The sequence below is a fragment of the Zingiber officinale genome, chromosome 11B, assembly GCF_018446385.1.
Source record: "Zingiber officinale cultivar Zhangliang chromosome 11B, Zo_v1.1, whole genome shotgun sequence".
NCBI classification, from domain to species: Eukaryota; Viridiplantae; Streptophyta; class Magnoliopsida; order Zingiberales; family Zingiberaceae; genus Zingiber; species Zingiber officinale.
In genome coordinates, this window is record NC_056007.1 from 84,265,813 (window position 1) to 84,284,477 (window position 18,665).

General features: G+C 39.0%; 3 protein-coding genes across 4 annotated transcripts; 1 reads left to right on the top strand and 2 right to left on the bottom strand.

The window, feature by feature from the left end:
• The first annotated feature begins 312 nt into the window (after nt 1–312).
• Nucleotides 313–6,735, top strand: LOC122033609 (AAA-ATPase At5g57480-like). The gene is made up of 4 exons (XM_042592668.1): nt 313–2,857; nt 3,313–4,658; nt 5,374–5,466; nt 6,295–6,735. Exon 1 carries the CDS (start codon nt 698–700, stop codon nt 2,252–2,254), a length of 1,557 nt encoding a protein of 518 aa, XP_042448602.1. The 5' UTR covers nt 313–697; the 3' UTR covers nt 2,255–2,857; nt 3,313–4,658; nt 5,374–5,466; nt 6,295–6,735.
• Nucleotides 6,736–7,024: 289 nt separating this feature from the next.
• LOC122033610 (metal tolerance protein 4-like) lies at nt 7,025–10,061 on the bottom strand. Its single transcript, XM_042592669.1, has 7 exons — nt 9,774–10,061; nt 9,135–9,304; nt 8,837–9,035; nt 7,945–8,123; nt 7,727–7,877; nt 7,444–7,577; nt 7,025–7,349 (listed from the first exon to the last, which is right to left on the bottom strand). Exons 1-7 carry the CDS (start codon nt 9,955–9,957, stop codon nt 7,170–7,172), a joined length of 1,197 nt encoding a protein of 398 aa, XP_042448603.1. The 5' UTR covers nt 9,958–10,061; the 3' UTR covers nt 7,025–7,169.
• Nucleotides 10,062–11,684: 1,623 nt separating this feature from the next.
• LOC122034997 (E3 ubiquitin-protein ligase RING1-like) lies at nt 11,685–17,463 on the bottom strand. 2 transcript variants are annotated; one of them, XM_042594358.1, is made up of 2 exons: nt 16,304–17,463; nt 11,685–11,959 (listed from the first exon to the last, which is right to left on the bottom strand). In XM_042594358.1, the coding sequence occupies exon 1, from the start codon at nt 17,372–17,374 to the stop codon at nt 16,343–16,345; it is 1,032 nt and encodes a 343-aa protein (XP_042450292.1). In that variant the 5' UTR covers nt 17,375–17,463; the 3' UTR covers nt 11,685–11,959; nt 16,304–16,342. The 2 variants fall into 2 exon arrangements, with proteins under 2 accessions (XP_042450292.1, XP_042450291.1); XM_042594357.1 differs by lacking the exon at nt 11,685–11,959 and adding an exon at nt 13,709–13,949.
• Nucleotides 17,464–18,665: the final 1,202 nt, after the last annotated feature.

Below are 18,665 nucleotides of genomic sequence, written 5' to 3' on the forward strand. Positions count from 1 at the left end.
TGAAACTTTAATCAGATTCCTAATCATGTGAGTTAGATGCCATCTCCAAGGTAAAACAGATGAGCTCGATGCAGTTTATGTTTGCAAGTCGCTTGGATGTTCGTTCCTTTTGGTGGATATTAGTTAAATAAATTTAAGAGATCCTTTGTACGAATTCAAAATTCAAGTCCTACTCTTTATATGAATGAATAGCTTTCTAAAGCAGAACGAACTAGGCAAAATCTTCTTTTAACATCTTTATCGGCAACTTCGCAGGTCACACGAGAAATCTGGATTCTCAACAATGGAATATTGACATTCCTGTATTTCTTTTCTCTAAGGAGCTTATCACTTTCTTGGATTCCTATTCCCATGAGCTGACCTCCCTGAACAATTTCTTTAGTAGTTCATAGTTTACAGCCACCATCTCCTTCCTCGAGGTTCCAAGTAAAGCAAAAAAAGGGAAGCACAAAGCAGAGCTCTTGCCTGCTCTGTCCCCTGCCAATGCATCTTTCGCTTTAAGTCTTCTTTTTCTTTTCCCCTTCGTTTCGTCTTCTTTTTCCCAGTGACTACACACATCGACTTCTCCACATTCCTCTTTCCTTGCCCTTCATGGTTTATATAGGTCATAGTGCTCTCTCTCAGTGCTTTGCTCTTGTTCTTGACCTGTAGCAGGAAGAAGCAGAATAGCAGAAGCAGTGGCACGTAGTGAAAGATCATGGAACTTCTATCGCAGATGTGGTCGCTCTTAGGGCTGCTCACCATCCTCCAAAACATCCTTCCTTCTCAGCTTCTGGCTCTTCTCCACTCGACGTGGCAGTCACTTCAAGACTCCCTCACCCCTTACTCCTACTTCGACGTGCCTGAGTTCCTCGGCTCCTCCGCCGTCGAACCGAACGACCTCTACCGCCACGTCCACCTCTACCTCCATCAGTCGCTTATTTGCTCTGCAGCCGCCTCTTCCGCCCCGCCCCGCCTCACCCTCTCGCTCCCCTGCGGCTCTCTCGCCGCCCCTTCGCTGTCGATATCCCCCAACCATTCCCTCGAAGATTCCTTCGCCGGCCAACGCCTCCTCTGGACCCACCACGCCGACACGCTCCAGGACTCGCTCGAGGAGCGTCGGACCTACTCTCTCCGCCTCCCCAAGCGCGCTTCCGCTTCCCTCCTCGGCCCTTACCTCGCCCACCTCTCCGGCGCGGCCGACCACCTCGAGCGCTCCTCACGCCCCCGTCGCCTCTTCACCAACTCGCCTCGCGGAGTGACACCCTCCTGGTTCTCCGTGCCGTTCCGCCACCCGGCCACATTCGCCACGCTGGCGCTCGAGCCCGCGATGAAGGTGAGCATCCTCGCGGACCTGGAAGCCTTTGCGGATGGCCGAGAGTTCTACTGCCGTACGGGCCGCGCGTGGAAGCGCGGGTACCTGCTCCACGGCCCGCCGGGTTCCGGAAAGTCCTCGCTCATTGCTGCAATGGCCAACCACCTGCACTACGACGTCTACGATCTGGAGTTGACCCGAGTTGCCAACAACTCGGACCTACGTTCGTTGCTCATCCAGACGAACAACCGCTCCGTGATTGTAATCGAGGACATAGACTGCTCGCTGGATCTCACCGGCGATCGGCGTGGTACGGGGAAGTCCACAGAAGCGAGGATGAGAACGATGAGGCGTCGACGGCAGCCATCGCTCGACAACGAGGGAACCGACTCCGAGGACGACGACGTCGGAGGCAGAGGCAACGACGGGCGCGTGACGCTGTCGGGGCTGCTGAACTTTATCGACGGGCTGTGGTCGTGCTGCGGCGAGGAGAGGGTGATAGTGTTCACGACGAACTACGTGGAGGCGTTCGACCCGGCGCTGCTGCGGCCGGGCCGGATGGACGTGCACGTGAGGCTGGGCGCCTGCGGGGCGCACGCAATGCGGGAACTGGTGGAGAGATACGTGGGGTTGAGGGACCACGAGATGGTAGCCGTGGCGGAGGGTTTCATTCGGGCGGGAGCGGAGATGACGCCTGCGGAGGTGGCGGAGGTGCTGTTGAGGGACAGGGAAGAACCAGAGGAGGCGGTGAGGAGCTTGGTAGCTGAGCTGAGGGCGAGAGTCGTGGGTGGAGCAGGCAGAGAAGAGGAAGAGGAGGAGTCCGGGAGGGCGTGGAGTTGGGAGGAGTCGCCGGAGAAGGCGGGGGGAAAGAGGAGGAGGGCCGGTTGGGAGAAAAAGGTGAGGTTTTTGAGGCGGCTGAGGAGCTTGACCAAGTCAGATTCAGAAAGCAGGGGGGTTTAGACGTTTCGTACGAGAAAGGCTGCAGTTATTCTTATTTCCCCTTCTATGTTTCGACTTTATGGGTAAGATCCTTTTTTATTTTCGTTGTTGATTGATTTATAGTTTCGAAGGCGTTTCTTTAACTACAAGGAACTTACTGTACTGTGTTGTAAGATTTGTAATCTTCAGACTTCGGTTGGCGTATATAATCCTTTGGTATTAATTTCCTCTTAAGCTGAAAAACTGGCCTAATTAGTAATTATTTATTTATTTAATCCAAATTTAACACTTTATTTGAGTAAATTGAAGAATCACATCCGACTACCAATAAGGAAATTTGGTCCGACAAGCTCAAATGGGCAAAATTCCTGCGGAGATTCGCATAGACTCTGCTGTGCGCCATTCCTCGAGGATAACCCGGTCGCGTTTCGGCGAGTGGCGTTTGCTGCTCCGCGCTAAACTGTCGAGAAGGCGAAGGGAAGGGGAGAGGAAGGAGGAGAACGGAGATGATGACTGGTCGTAGCGTATTCCTCTTCTCCACTATCTCCCCCTCTTTAATGACGACTAGGAACCGAAGCAGAAGAAGAGGCGGAAGCGCAAGCAGAGACTCGGCTAGTTTTGGCGGTGAGTTCTTACTGGACTGACAGCGGAGACGGTTCCTATATCGCGTATTCTCTGTGAATCGATTTTTGTTTGACGCAGTAAAATTGTGTCTTCGCTAGAAAGGATTTCTTGACTGATATTGAGTCGCGAGACCTAATGCGTCGCTCTCACACATTTTGTTTCCTATTAGGAAGATTTCTGTGCTCTTCTATTATTGTTTTTTGTTGTTTTTTTTTCTTATTCAGAAGTATGAAATGATTATGAACTTTTAAATCTGTTGTCAAGGAGTGTTTGGTGGCTTCATCTCTTAGTAAAGCTTCGGCTGTTCCTGAATAGTTGAAACTGTGATTGTTTAATGTAATAAACGAATTGGGTTATGAAATGAGACTGCTTTATTTATTGCTTTATAATTCTTAGTAGATATATCTTATTCGCCTTGTGCATTTGGGTTCCCATGCTAACTAATTCAGTGACAGCTAAAATTTATGTCAGCTCCAATTTGGAGGAGCAGGAAGAACCACAGCGTCATGACAGTGAACCTTCATCAAGCCCTATTAACCTAAAGGTTACATCATCTTGTAGATCTTTGAATGTCTTTTTTTAGCTTGAAGGTTACAAACATTGTGCTTTTTGTTGGTTTACTTACACAATGGCACTGACAGCCCACACATTTTCTATTTCTGTACCAACAATAGACCCTTGATTCTAATATACATTGCTGTTTTCTTGGCTTGTGTAAGTTTGGAAGAAAGAAAAGAAACATTAGATTCGTTGTTGAACTAAATTTTGTCAACTTTCATAAGAAGGCGAATGGTTTGCCGCGTAAGTTGAGATCTGTGCATCTCAGAAAGGATCTCTGGCAATGCTAAACAGGAAATGGCTCTCAGTCAATGTAGATACAGTGCAGGTTTAGATCTCAGCTAATTCTCTTCCCATTGGAAGCACCTCATTAACCAGAAGCAGAACTTGCTATCTTCCAGAAGGTCACAAGTCAATAGATGGTATCTGCTTGTTGCACAGGCAGTCTTTTCCCTGCTGATTGTCACTCCTTCTACCTAATATCTGCACTTGGTCAGGCAACATATGGATGATTGATTGTCTATTGTGTCAATCTAGGCTACAATGGTTAAGAAGGAAGCAGACATGGTGTAGCACATCTCAGATACCATGACAAAGTTATAGTCTAATCAAACAAACATCACAGTTGGTCTTCATATTTGAATATCATGCCATGGAAGGATTGATCTTTTATCATTTGATTGATAATCATTGTTCCAGCCATACACAAATTATTATGTTTTGTTTACTTGAGGGGAGGGGAGTCTTAGAGAAAGTTTGTGTGAGTAGAGAAAAGAAAAGAAAAACTACGCTAGTTAGTCTCCACTCATTATTTCGATCTTTCTTATTTACTTGGATGGAATCAAAGGGAACGATGTAAACATTGGATCTCAATTCCCTTCTCAAATTCATTTCCTTCTCATTTCCATCCAAGTAAACACAACATATATGATTAGATGTGAAAAGTATGCATAAATGGTAGGTCGCATTATGCCTTGTGATTTAGTTGATTTCTCTGAAAGATCTTATAATTTAAGGTCTTAGTTTGTTTACGTTGCAATATCCTTGTTAAAGTTCTACTTTCTCATGCAGGAGACTGGTTCACTTCATTCAAGACGAAAATGTGTTACATGTTTATATGCAACTCTAGCAGCAGTACATATTGCTGGACCATTGCATCCACCTGATGGATTTGCATTAGAATCAACGGATAGTAAATTAAAATCTGTGTGTCGAAATTGTAGCGGAAGTGGTGTTGTATTATGTAAGATGTCTTCCTTCTTATGTGCACTTCTTCTTTTGTTTATATTAAGTGGTTCAAATGGTGTTGAGCTAGATCAACTCATTTAGTAGCTTTATGAATTATTTTAAAGTCTTGCAAACAAGTTACAAGAGATACTAAATATAGAATTCTCTGTATTTGATGATGTTCTAATAATCAAATTATTGCAAAAGATCAAAGAAACTCAGCAATTAGGTATTCTTACCCTGTCAAATTAGAAACACCAGCATGCAAATTTTCATCTAGTCCTATGAAATAAATGGTTTATTTCTTCCATCATTACTCCCATGAAACTAAGTTAGATTTTAGATCAGAGCTACCTGGCAGAAGATTGTGCAGCTAGAGTTATACTATGAACTACAGATGTCTTCTGATTTACCATGAAAGTTATAGTGAATCATAAGTCATGCAAAACTGTATATTTTTCCTATATAAAAATTGGAAAAGAAATATGTATATATATATAAGAAAAATCTTCCATGGATTATATCTGACAGAATGTGGTACTGAAAGTTGTATACTAATTTTTAGGTTATTCATAAAGAGAAACTGACATGATAAATATGAATTAATCACAGTTGGCATTATCAAATTCAAAATCATATGGTAATTGATACCAATGGCCATTTTATAGGTGGAATATTTTGAGATTACTGTTCTAGATCATTCTGATGTTATCTTTTTTACTTAAACTTAGGTGACATGTGTGGTGGCACGGGAAAATGGAAAGCACTCAACAGAAAGCGAGCAAAAGATGTGTACGAGTTTACAGAATGCCCTAATTGTTATGGTAGGGATTTTGCTATTTTGTCAAAGAGGCTTGGTACAGAGTTGTGAGCACATTTCCCTATGCATGAACAGTGGCATGATGATATTTAAGTGTACAGGATCACATAATGGCATTTAGGTGTGCATGATCATATATTGACATTAAGTGTGATTTAGTTCTTACAGAGTGCGCCTATACATTGCCTGCCAAGTTCATTATAAAAGTCAGTAATCTGTCTCTTCTCACCGACGAAGAATCATAAAAAAAGTTGTTTCACAAATGAAAAACGCTGATCACAACAATTTGATTAGAATCTGCTTGTATTTCTAAAACTGGTATTTTTGTTCCCATGATTATTCTTTGTATATGATAGAAATCTTTACCATTCTAGATTTTGGGAAAGTATAGTCTTTTCCATGTTAGTTTAACATAATTAATCCATGCTAGTCTAATATTTATTGCTTGCTAAATTGCTTGGCCTTTCCAAGGAAACAAGATAAGCTGAACCGTAACCCATCCAACACAATCCAGAAACATCATTTGCATGTGCTGCTACTATATTCAGTTGGAACTTCAAATTAACCTGTAATCATTACAATTTTATGTTGCCAGATTAGTATTCCAGCTACAGATAATTTTGTGCTTTCAGAAAGCACTACACAATTTATAGTCTCACTGCACAATTTTAGGTACAGGTCTAATTCCATATTGTAATTTAGGTTTAAAATTTTATATATACAAATGTTGTTTCCCATTTTCTTGAAGCTTCATTTAGTTTGTAAATGGACATTGGCATGACCTTTTGGACAAATGTTTGTTTGTTGTTATTGTTGTTGTATGATGGTGCAGGTCGTGGAAAACTGGTGTGCCCTATTTGTCTTGGCACGGGTTTACCCAACAACAAGGGGCTTCTTCGAAGACCTGAAGCGCGAAAATTGTTGGAAAAGATGTACAATGGCAGGCTGTTGCCGACCTCCTAAGTAGTCTCGCAATTATGTTTAAATTTGCAGGTACTCACCTTCTGCAGTCAGACAAAATGCTGATAACTTGATGCTCGCTATGGTCTATATCAAGTGCACTCAGAGCAGTAATTTGTCGAGCTTTGATGGAGCTTATGAGTATAAGTGATGAATGTTTCCTACTTCAACCATCATGGTAACGAGAGTAAAAGAACACATAGGATTGTTGCTTCTATCTGTTATGGCACTTATGTTAATTTAGAAAATTTTCCATTAATTGTATATACAATGCTTCGATAATAAAATAGTTTGTGAGAGGCATTTCTTGTTAGCCAACTTCAAGTAGGTGAATTGGCATACTTGTTGGAAGAAACTTTTCTTATACTGGCGAGGATATTTAAGAGTTTGATTTCCTTCGGCTGTCAGATTAATGCTTTGTCATTTTAATTTCAATTATCTCTCAAAAAATAGGTTAAAATTGCGTACATTGGATCTTTCCCCAGGATCCCTCATGATGGGAGTTTTTTCGTGCATTGGGCTGTCCTTTGTTTTTTATTCTTTTAAAATTAATGCTCTCACCTGCTATCAACAACCTAAATCAATGAAAATTTCACAAGTTATTCAGAGGGGGAAAACAAAACTGATAATAACAGAAATCACACTCATGTCCATCGATTCGCATGCTTCTTTATCGAGAGTAACAGGTACAATAAGTAATCACCATCAGTGATTGGTAGGGGGAAGGAAGAGGAAGCATGAGGACGTCTAATGCTCGCCTTCCGGAAGACTTGTGCGAACACTGTGTTCAGGCTTATGGGTGCTTTCGAAATCAGCATGCACGAAGGCTCGCTCAACCTCTGGGACTTTCTCAATTTTCTCCTGCAATGATTCTCCTATAGAGTGCACCTCGCTTAGTGGCAGTTCTCCAGGTAGCTCAATGTCAACCTTCATCAATGCCACCCAGAAGAAATCAGTAAATACTTTAACTGGATGCTACAGCTCCTCATATAGAGCTACAAAAAAAAATAGAGATACCAACCTCGACGAAGTACAGAGAACCAAAGGTATACGCACGAACTGTATCGACATGCTTAATACGACGATCATGCCTCGACACGAGATATGTCAATTTCTGTAACATTTCAGGTGAAGCCGACTGACCAACTAAGGAAGCTGTAATGATGGTTGAACTCAAATCAGCATTTGCAAAAATATGCAAATACAAGTGTCAGGCTAATTATATGTTTCTCGGTACATAGAAAAGGTCTGTGAAAATCACACATTGTCATTGTACTAATGAAAATAAGGGTTAGTGATAGAACCTGCGTTCTCCCACACAGTGGCTGACCAGTTAATCACTGTATAAACAGCCAGCATAATGGCACCAACGGGATCGATCCACCAGTACAATTTATCACCGAGAACGGCAGCAACAAGACCCACGACATTGGTCACAACATCAAAGTAATGGTCCTGGACATCATGGGCGTAGAAGAAGTTAATAATTGGCAATTAATCGATAGGTAGTGTGAGAACTCACCTTAGCATAGGCCCTGACAATCTCATTGCCAGAGCTTCTGCAGTAAAACCAAAGGACAAGTTTAACTGCAGTGGCACTTAACATGATCGAATACAACCAGATGAGTTGCGCTGAGGACATTTTCTCTGGAGGCTGATCAGCTACCAGCTGTTCAAGTGCCTGAATTAATACTTGAAAGCCTGAAAGAAAAAGAACACAATTTGTTTTTATCATGAATGGATTATTGCATAATCATAAGAAGATCTTCAATTATTTATAACTCGTTGAAGTGACAAGTCCACAAAAATACAGATGGTTTCTGTTTGAATTCATCTCTCAAGTATTCAGAGTATGGACTAAGGACTGGACAGAAGAATTGTCTTCTAACTATTTCAGCCAAAGAACCTATATAGGTGAAACAAGGCTAAAACTATTTGATTGACATTTTTGCTATCTTACCCCCAAAATTGGAAGTTGGTACTAGTTTGCAACATGATGATAGCTAGAATGTGGAAAAGAAAATATTGGCGAAAGAGGCAAACATGAACGGCAATGAAGAACAAACCATAGCAATGGCGATCCACAGACAAGCAAAGGCTAACACCACACTGCTTCCTTATAGTCTCCTCTCTATTGTGCACACAGCTGTAAGTGTATCTACAAGAAAACTAATTTGCATACAGTATGCACAACAGTTATCAAACTCCAGATAATTGTCTAATTTTGATCTGTAAGAATTTAGGTTTACTCCAAGACTTGATATTCAAAAGGAACAAACGATAGAATTGACAGTATGAAGTGAACTCAGGAACAAAACTATGCATGGAAAAGAATAGCAAAGTGGCACTAATATAAAGCAGTTTAAAGTTCATAATTTATAATCAAAGATACACAAGACAGAGATGAGGCATACCTAAAGTAGCCATGATAGCAGCAAATACAATGATACCCACAGGCTGCACTCTCAACTTGCCAATGGGATACTTATAGATGTTAACATTCTTCATAGACAAATGGGCGAACCAAAGAATGCCACCTGCCATGAAATCCAGCAACGAGTCAAGTGTAGATGCTGCAATTGCCATGGACCCAGTTCTCACTGTAGCATATATCTGTCATGAATTTAGGGAATCAGCACAAGAGTTTTTTTACAGGTCCACAGAATTTATTGAAGTTCTGGTGATTGGGAGATGCCTCAGCAACTAGACTACCTTGAACACCAAGAGAACAATATTTGCAAAATTGGATATCTTCATCGCAAACTCATTCTTCGCATCCAAGTCATCTTGAAAGTCAACAGTACCAAACGCAGAACCCAAAGAGTCAACTTCTTCAAAAGATCTCAAAGTGGCGAATTGCCTTTCGTAGTACTCTCTCTCCCCTAAACAAAAGAGGATAAAGAAAATGCTTTAATTAGTATAAGGAAGAAGCCGATCGCCTTCCTGAAATTCCTAATGCTGACAAAGAGAAAGAACGATTATACAATTCCTAAAAATAAGTTCAGTAGATGCTCCTTGAACATGTTCAGCAGATACTCTAAGCTTTATTAGTAGGAAGCAGATCTTAAATTCAAAGGGAACAACAGCAAATCATGCTGAGGCATACAAATTACAACCATTATAAATCATCCATGACAGCAACTGACGGATCATCAAGACATTTGAGAAGAAATAGATTATACACAAAAGAAATAAGAAGAAAACTAGAAATCGCTAAGATGGACGATGAACTTCAAAAGGAACAGGGCAGGTCAATGCATCGGATTAATTTGGCATCGAACAGACATGCAAACGACGAAAATAATAGCAATCAGAGTTGGGGATACGAGCTAGGGCGGACGTTCGACGAACCTCGGCGAAGGCCTTTGACGCGGGAAAGATCGACATCGGCGATACTCTCGGGATCGATCTGGTCGCGGAGCTTCGCCGGTAGCCGAGCCACAAACTCTGTACGCAGCGAATTCACCGAGTATCTCCTCAGCAGGGGCTGCGCCGCCGCCAGCGGCTCCCTCGCTTCCCCAACCTCCCCTTCCATCTCACGCTCTCGCGCGCTCTCGCGCTGTCGCCAGAAGAAAGCAGAGATTTCACTTGAACAGAACAAGAGGCAAATTAAAAATATCAGAGGGAGCCGGAGCCAACTTGATCCTCAACTATACAACAATATTCCACATTTAGAATCGGAAAAATATTTTTTTTTAAGAAAAAAAAAACGAAGAAAGTTGACTTTCTAATGCATTTCTGCCGTTGACCATGTTATATTTTGTGTTACAAATATTTTTATTTCACCCCTTCGTGTTTTATTTTTCTTTTCAGTGAATATGAAAACTATTTACCAGAACATGTTTGTTGATGATAAAAATTGATTATCCTTAATACAACGATGGTCGTTTTTACTTGAAGACGACAATAAGAGGATGACAAACAATCACAATGCAGTACCAAAAAAAGATTTATTAGGCACATTGCTATATTGGCTGTATACAGAATATTTATATATTGTTAACCAATAAACACGCATTACATATATAATATAATATATAAATACATATAAAATTAGGGAAAATTTGCATGCAATCCCCATTAACCAACAAAAGTTTGCATGCACTCCCTATTGAAAATTTTTTTTCTTTTCACTCCCTAGTCTAATATACTTACCTAATTACCCCTGATATTTTAAGTATAAAAAGTCTAAAAATGAGTATAAATCTTCTTAAATTCAGTATAATTAAACTAGAATCTAGTATATTTTTTATCAAATTGAGTAATATTCTTTTTCCATCTCAATTGGATGGAAAATATACTAGCTTTTTTTTTAAATGGTACTCAATTAGATGTAAAATATATTAAATTTTCTTTAAATGATACTCAATTGGATGAAAAATATACTAGATTTTTTTTTTCAAATGGTACTGAATTTAAGAAGAATTATATTAAATAGGAAAAAAGTCGTAATCAATTTAATAGAAAATATATTCGATTCTAGTTTAAAATGCTGAATTTAATAGGAATTATACTCATTTTTAGATTATTTATACCTAAAATATATGAAGGATAATTATAATTAAAAATATACTAGATTTTTTTTAAATGTTACTCAATTGGATAGAAAATATACTAGATTTTCTTTAAATTATACTCATTTTTGGATATTTTGTACCAAAAAAATCTGAGGGGCAATTAGGTCACAATATTTGCATGAGGGAGTTGAAGTAAATAAAATTTTATATGCAGGAAGTGAAAATAAAGTTTTTTTATAAATGAGGATTGCATATAAAATTCAAGTTCTGATTGAGGATTTTTCTCTACTTTACTCTGTTTTTCATATAAAAAATAGCTTGAATAAATAATAATAAATCTTAAATTTATTTTGTGAAAAGAAAAAAAAAATGACATTAACAAGTAAACTTAATCAGTGAAACGTTTAGATTTTTAATATCCATGTGATTGCTACACAAACACAAGATCACTAATAATATATACAAGTTCAATGCTAAATTCATAAAAATGGTACATGATAAATCTGTCATCTCATGACTATTTGTAAGAAAATAAATTAGAAAATTATAATTAATCAGTATAAAGAAGAGTTTTTTTTTCTTCAATTTTATTGAGATTCCCTATGATAGTAATTCTGTCATGTATTAATCAACTCAACCTTAAAATTATACATATTATCATATAATTCAGGTCAGGTCAGAAAATTGATAATCGATAGTGGTAGAATTTATAAAGAGAGAGAGAGAGAGAGAGAGAGGAGGTTGGTTCAAAGAAATAACACAGACAGTTTACAGTTGGTTCAAAGAAATAACACAGACAGTTTACAGTTATGATATGAATTCAAGATGGTTATTCACGGTTCTCAAAAGTGGTGAGCTTGAAGTTGTAGTCATTTCTTTGCTTTGGTTGTTTATCCTCCCTAGACACTTGATAAGGCATCGTTAATTTATAAAAAAAAAAAAAATCGAATCTGACAAGCTCCTGCTCCAGTTCACTGATGGGTAGAACCGAAACTTCAATTTGACTGAGTGAAGAGTGATCTGGGACATCAACTCGTATAAGTCAATTGGTCAAACAGGCCTAGGTTAATAAATCACTTTCATTAAATATAAAAATTTTACCTAAAAATCTACTTATACAAAATTTAAAGCACACATAAACCAATATAAAAAGAAAACTAATTTACTTGGAAATGAAGAATAAGAACATCTATATCAATTTTCTTATTACTATATCTAAAATTTAAGATAAATAATTTATTTTATTAAATTTAGATAATTTTTTTTCACTACACATTACATGAGCTATCCTAAAATTTCTATCATCCTTATTTTTTTATTATTTTCTTCTCTTTCTTCTATTTTTTTATTATATATATATGAAATGAGTGGAAGGAGAGAGATGGAGTGGAAGGAGAAAGATTAAAAAGAAATATTATTTTATTTTTATGGTAGTGATTTCATTCCCTAAGGGCATCTCCAATGTAAGGTTTATGAGAGGTTTGTAAAATAAAAAAAAAACTGAATAAAAAGTCTTGAATCATTATAGAGATGAAGTTTGAGGTTTGTAGTTTAAGAGCAGTAGTGAAAACACAAACATGCTCTTTTGTGTCAAATTTGATGCAATATGCATGAAGCCATGCAACTCATGCTATGACATGGATCATAAGAAAGCTCATTTAGAGCTTTAACCATTGAAGATATTTCAATGAATTTTCATATTGTTGATGTGGCATATTGGGATCTTGAAAAAAATTCATTTAGAGTTCTAACCATTAGAGATGCCCTAAATTTAGAGAATATTCATCAAATCTAAATTTGCCCATTAAAACTATGGTAGATACCTAGAATTTACTAGAGCTCCTTTTCATCAATTTTGACTATCAATAATATTAGGCACGTCTGGAAGAGATTACACAAGATATTACAATGTGAATGTCCATATAAAATAAGGTTTTTAATGAAAGAATGAATAAGACGACCACAATAATATAAGGCGTCAAACAGATTTTCAGAAAAATAATAATTTGCAATCCTAATTCCAGCAAGTGTTTTTGGCTAGTAGCAAATGAGAAAAACAAAACTTGATAAAAGGAAATGAAGTCATCTTTTGCATCGTCAACTACTGTAGTAATTTTAGAATTCTCTTGAAATAGTGAGACCAGAAATGGCAGTCATCACTGCGACTCTAGTTTGTTGGAGTATTTGAAAAGGTTTAGATAGTTTGGCAAAAGAAGACAAAAAAAAAATGAAAAGATCGACCAAAGACAACCAGAATAACTAGGAGAGGGATAACAATTAAGGATCTATGGCAGACATCAAAAAGTTTGAGATTCAGAATCCAGAATCTAGTAGAAATGAAGAAGAGTCAACTAGAAATGAAGAAGCGAAAGACCTGATTAAGAACAGCACTCATTTAAGTTCATTTCTTGCTCCAGAATCATCTTTCCCCACAGAAACTCAAAGGGTACCTAACACCCAGGTGCGCCATGTGGAGAGGAGAATGCATGAACAAAATTTCCAATGTTGCAATTGTAATGAGAAAATTCTAAAAAGATGCTTTCCCCTGAAACAGATGCTTTCTTTTTCTTTGTTTCTAAAGTTTAAAAATTCAAATTAAGAAGAGCTCAAATTAACGGATTCAGTTATGATCTTGGCACCACATTTCCAGCTGCCATCAACAGGACTTGAATAGAAGAATGCAGAATGAATTTCAGACTGATGGCAAATGATCTATACGCATGAAACCTGATTTGATTGGACAAAATTATGAACAGTTGAGCTTACTCTGAACATATACATCGATTTAAGGCTTGTGTGTTATTCAAACAATTCTTCCAATGACACAACAATATCTCCAATGGCTTTACTTGACAGAAGAGAAAGATATCACGATCCACTCCTATTGAGATAGAAAATTGTGTGCACAGTCCACAGACATTGACCCAAATTCAGGGTGAGGACAACCAAGATTAGAGCCCAACAGAGAGCACAAAAGTAAGCATCAATTTGATGTCACCTCAAAAACCACCTGTCCAACAGAGACCATAGTTTTGACTCAGTGAGGATTCACAAGGATGGAGACAGTCAATTAGCATAGTATTTGCCGATCAATTCTTACATCAAAGTAATCCTTAAGCCACAACAAGCTAACAAGAATCCACCACCAATACAATTATATAGACCAATAACAACCAAAAGATCTAACCCTCAAGCACTGCCAAAGCTATTTTCAAATCAAATTTCCAGTTAGAACGATTGTTATTAAGAGGTACAGCTAGGCATTGTAGCACTAGGCACCACATCTGAAGAGCCTCTAATAGTTAAACGTGAGTGACTATGCCTGGGGACAAGAAGGTGCTAAGACATACACCTTCCTAAAAATCTGGTGCAGAAAAAGCAAGCCCAATGAACTAAAAAGACCCTAGGCACATGGAGTTTTCTCCATGATCCACTGCAAGAGAAAGGGGAAATTGAAGACCAAAAATACCTGAGGATTCTCAAGTTGGCATTATGAAGGTATTTAAATATTTTACATGACTTAGATTTCTGATGGTGTAGAATTTCATTAGATGCTACTCGTACTTCTGGAGCTGATATTATATGGTATTTTGTGGACATTGTTACAGTATTAGAACTTCAATAATGTACAGTTTTTTTCAGATTGGTTTACTTGCTGAAAGATGATTTTTAGTATTATATTTGTGTCTTTGTGTGGTATATGTCATATACATAAATATAATTAGAAGAAACTAGAACCACCTCCTCCTTCGCCACTTCTTGTACTGACTCGAACAAAGGGGACACTATTATAAACTTTATTTTATTAGGTTGCTAGTTAGGATAGTTATTTAGATAAGAATGAAAGTGTCATATGTAGGAATGTCAAATATTACGAGAAAGCGAGATCACATATGACTCTTCGATTTTGAGTCATAGATAAGATCTGGGATTGATGGATCAATTTCAACTAGAACAAAGGACTAAAGTCGAATTTTTCAAATTTAAGTTTGTTTTTAACTCCTTGAATTCGAAATTTATGCTTTTGGATTTTAGATTGTGAAAATTGATTCACACTAATATTTAAAATTTTTTAAAATCACCCCTCCTAGTTTAAAATCCTGGCTACACCACTGCTTATCGAGCTTGACCGGCCATTTGGGTAAAGGTAATTGTTGGAAAGACTTAATGAGAAGGCAGATGCATAAATAACATATGAACTTATGCAGAAAATTTTATTCTGCAGATGGTGCAACCTTGTTAAAATTCAACTCAAATTCTACGATCAGATCATAAAGCAATTAAAACAATCTCCAAAGATCAACAATGGCAATCAGAGTACCTTTTCTAAGCTGGCAATTCAACTCTATACCACCATCAAAAACATCATAGCTTAACACTAAGGACCTAGTTACTATGAGGAAAGGAAATATCTAAGGAAAGAAAGAGGAGGAGGAAAAACAGAGAGTTAGGAAAAGGATCGGGAAATCCCTAGTGTTGGTTTTCTTTGAGTTTGAGGGAAGGAAAAAAGTAGAGTTGTTCATTCAAGTTTTTTTTTTCCTTGGAGGGTAAGAAAGAGAGAGTGAAAGTCAATTTTTAATTGTTTATTTGTTAAGAAACAGTAAAAAAAATCAATACACATGGGTTGCAGGTACCAGATATTGTCATCAGTACAAAATCACATAAAGAGTTGATCAGGCAACTACCCAACATTTGACAGTTGTTCAATAATTAGAGCCTTGAAACTGAATCACTCGCTAGCATTCTAGTATTTAGATTTCCATATGTACGACCTTCACTGTTAGCAAAATTTTCAAATTAACGCATGGATTCATTACTTGTTAGCAAAAAACATGACATTAATGTTCTCCAAGGAAGTGAAAAGTACAACAGCTGGCATCTAAAGAATCCTAGAAGATGTAAGTTATGTAAAACAATAGCATTGAATGTAGTTAATGAATCCTGAAACACCAGCATTTTCCTTCCAACTTTAAAATCTAGATATTAGCATTGAAGAAAGGATATTTCCAATTTGTTGATTTTATTATGTTGAGAGTACATATCAGCATCGCAAACTATTTTCTTGCACACAATATGCCCCTCTCTGATAGCTGGCTTATAAAAGAGTAAGAAAAAATAATGATCAGTATTACATATTTGATCAAGAAAGTCGTAACTCGTAGCAGCATAATTATCAAAGCATTTATTTAGTCCTCCCAAGGGGGGAAAAAACAACGTTGATGATCATCTTGAACAAAGATAACAGCATTGATGAAAAAAATTGTAACTTGTAGTAACCAGGTTACTTTCGTTAACACTGCAATTGCAATTCGTTTATTAAGTGAACTATAATCGTGGTAATTAGTATGTTGAGAATCAACATACCTCGAGTCTTTGCACAACAAGAACCATGAGGATTTCGTACTAAAAATTATCACTAATCTCTGGGGTCGTGGTATTGTCACCGCCATCCGCGCTACTTCCCATGGTTGATCCCTGCCGTTCCACTGGGCGCTCCGGTGCGAGCGTCTCCCTGCTGTCCGCTAGAGTTTCATCCAAATGCTCCATCTGAAAGAGCGACGCGTCCCTGGCCTCTGATGTAAGGGACCGAACTGGGAACGATAGACGATGCTGACTCCTCACTTGCCATAGCGCAGCCGTCAGCACCATGGCCTCCTCATCGACCGTGCTGAGCGCTAGTGGCAACGAGTCATCAACTCCCTCACCCACCGCCGAGACACTTGAGGGGAGTACCGGTCCACTGGCGGCGACTGAATATTCATCAGGGGCAGGGATCGGTGAGCGGCAGACGGGGCAAGAGTTGTGGAGGGTTAGCCAAGGGACGATGCAATCGGAGTGGTAGATGTGGGAGCAGGGGAGGCGACGGGCGGCAGATAGAAGGGCAAACTCATCCTTGCAAACGGCGCAAGAGGGGAAGGAAGCGGCATCAACCTCGGAGATACAGACGGTGGGGAGGGCATCGATGGATGCAACGGAGGCAGGAGAGCAGCGGGTGGGGTCGGAGGGCGGGAGGGGGTCATCGCCGCCTCCATCGGCCAGTTGGGCGATGAGGCGGCGGAAGCGCGCAGCACGGGAACGGAGAGGACGGTGGTGGTCATCAGAGTCCGAGGCGGATCCGGTTTCTTCGTCGTCGGAATCGGTGAGGAGGACCAAGGGGAGGGATTGGGGAGGGGGAGCAGGTGAGGAGGAGGAAGAAGGGGAAGAGGAGGAGAGGAGGTGGGCGGGGCCGATTTCCATTTCCTCAAGGGAATCAGAACAGAAGCAATCGGGGCAGATCAGAGGAGAGTGGGAAGGGAGGAGGGTGACGCTCATGTCGCACTGGTGGCACCAGTAAATGATGGACGGGAGAGTAGCGTCAGTGAAGGCGGAGGAGCAGAGAGGTGCGGCGCTGGCGACGGCGGTTGGATTTGGTGGAGATGCAGCAGCAGAAGACATGTCGGCAGCAGCTCTCCCCCTCCGTCTCAATTTTTCTTCGTTTCTCTCCCACCTCTTCTTTCTTCTTGCCGTCGTCAACGGTCAATGTTGATGGTGAACCGTAAAAAGGAAGTCGGTCGGAAAGAGAAAGATCGGGTGACACGGCCGTTCCGGTTCAGCCCTGTTTTTTGACTTCAGTGCCGTCCTCGGTCCGGCACAGCTCCAAACGAACGGTCCGGAAAAACAGCTCGGCCCGATTTGATATGGACTCTATGTCCACGTTGTCGCATGATTTCAAATCTGAAATGTCACTTCACGGGGAATAAATTTCATTCCTTTCGGACTCTTCAATTTGATTCTCTCTTTACTTAGCAGTTCAAGCCTTCTGGCTTAACTAATTTCAATTTTATATCTCATGAACTTGAGCTAGCTTTTAGATTGATACAGTACATGGGATAACGTTTGAAATGCCAGAGTACGTAGAAATACGAAGTATGAGCAGAGTCACTATATCATATGATATAGCGAAGATATGACGATGTAATGTCTCCCTTACTATAACACAAAGCGGTATTATAAACTGAGTCTTCATCCATGAGTGAATGTTAAGCATACATATCAATTATCTTAAATTAAATTTTTATCTTAAATTTTACATTTTACATTAAAAAAACATTCGCATCAGGTACCCTACTCATTCCCTAAATATACATTTTATGAATAGTAGTTCTTTAAATTTAGGGAATGGATTTCATTCCCTAAACATTAAAATACTACTTCTCTCTCCTCCCTTTAATAATAAAAAATTTCTCTCTCCTTCCTCTATTAATAAAAAATTTCTCTCACCTCTATCTCTTTCCTCCATCTAATAATAAAAAATATGAAGGAAAGAGAAAAAATAATAAAAAAATAAACATATGGCAAATTATAGGGAAGTTGATGTATCATGCAGTGAAAAATAGATATCTAAATTTAATAAAGTAGTTCTTTTATCCTAAATTTTAGATTTTGAATGAAAATACTGATGTAGATGATCTTACATGTACACAAATATGCATACATTCATCTATCCTTAACTTTCATTCTACCTCTCTTTAATTCTATTTCTGTCTCTCCTTTTCAGGACCGACGAGCGCCATGGGTGACCCATTCTTTTTATTTATTTATTTATTTATTTATTTAGGATCGGTGACTCCATCAAGCTAAAAAAAGTAACTCACGGATGATTTAATTTCTTCATCGAACATCAGTATTTTCCCATAGCTAAAGTTTTTCTTCATCGGCACTTACTAAATTTTGATGCCTCTTTATT

Coding starts and splice junctions, on each gene's coding strand:
- LOC122033609 (XM_042592668.1), top strand. CDS start 698: ATGGAACTTCTATCGCAGATGTGGTCGCTCTTAGGGCTGCTCACCATC.
- LOC122034997 (XM_042594358.1), bottom strand. CDS start 17,374: ATGTCTTCTGCTGCTGCATCTCCACCAAATCCAACCGCCGTCGCCAGC.
- LOC122033610 (XM_042592669.1), bottom strand. CDS start 9,957: ATGGAAGGGGAGGTTGGGGAAGCGAGGGAGCCGCTGGCGGCGGCGCAG. Junction 9,305..9,773: donor CGTCAAAGGCCTTCGCCGAG/GTTCGTCGAACG, acceptor TCTTTTGTTTAG/GGGAGAGAGAGTACTACGAA. Junction 7,350..7,443: donor GTTCTCTGTACTTCGTCGAG/GTTGGTATCTCT, acceptor GCATTGATGAAG/GTTGACATTGAGCTACCTGG.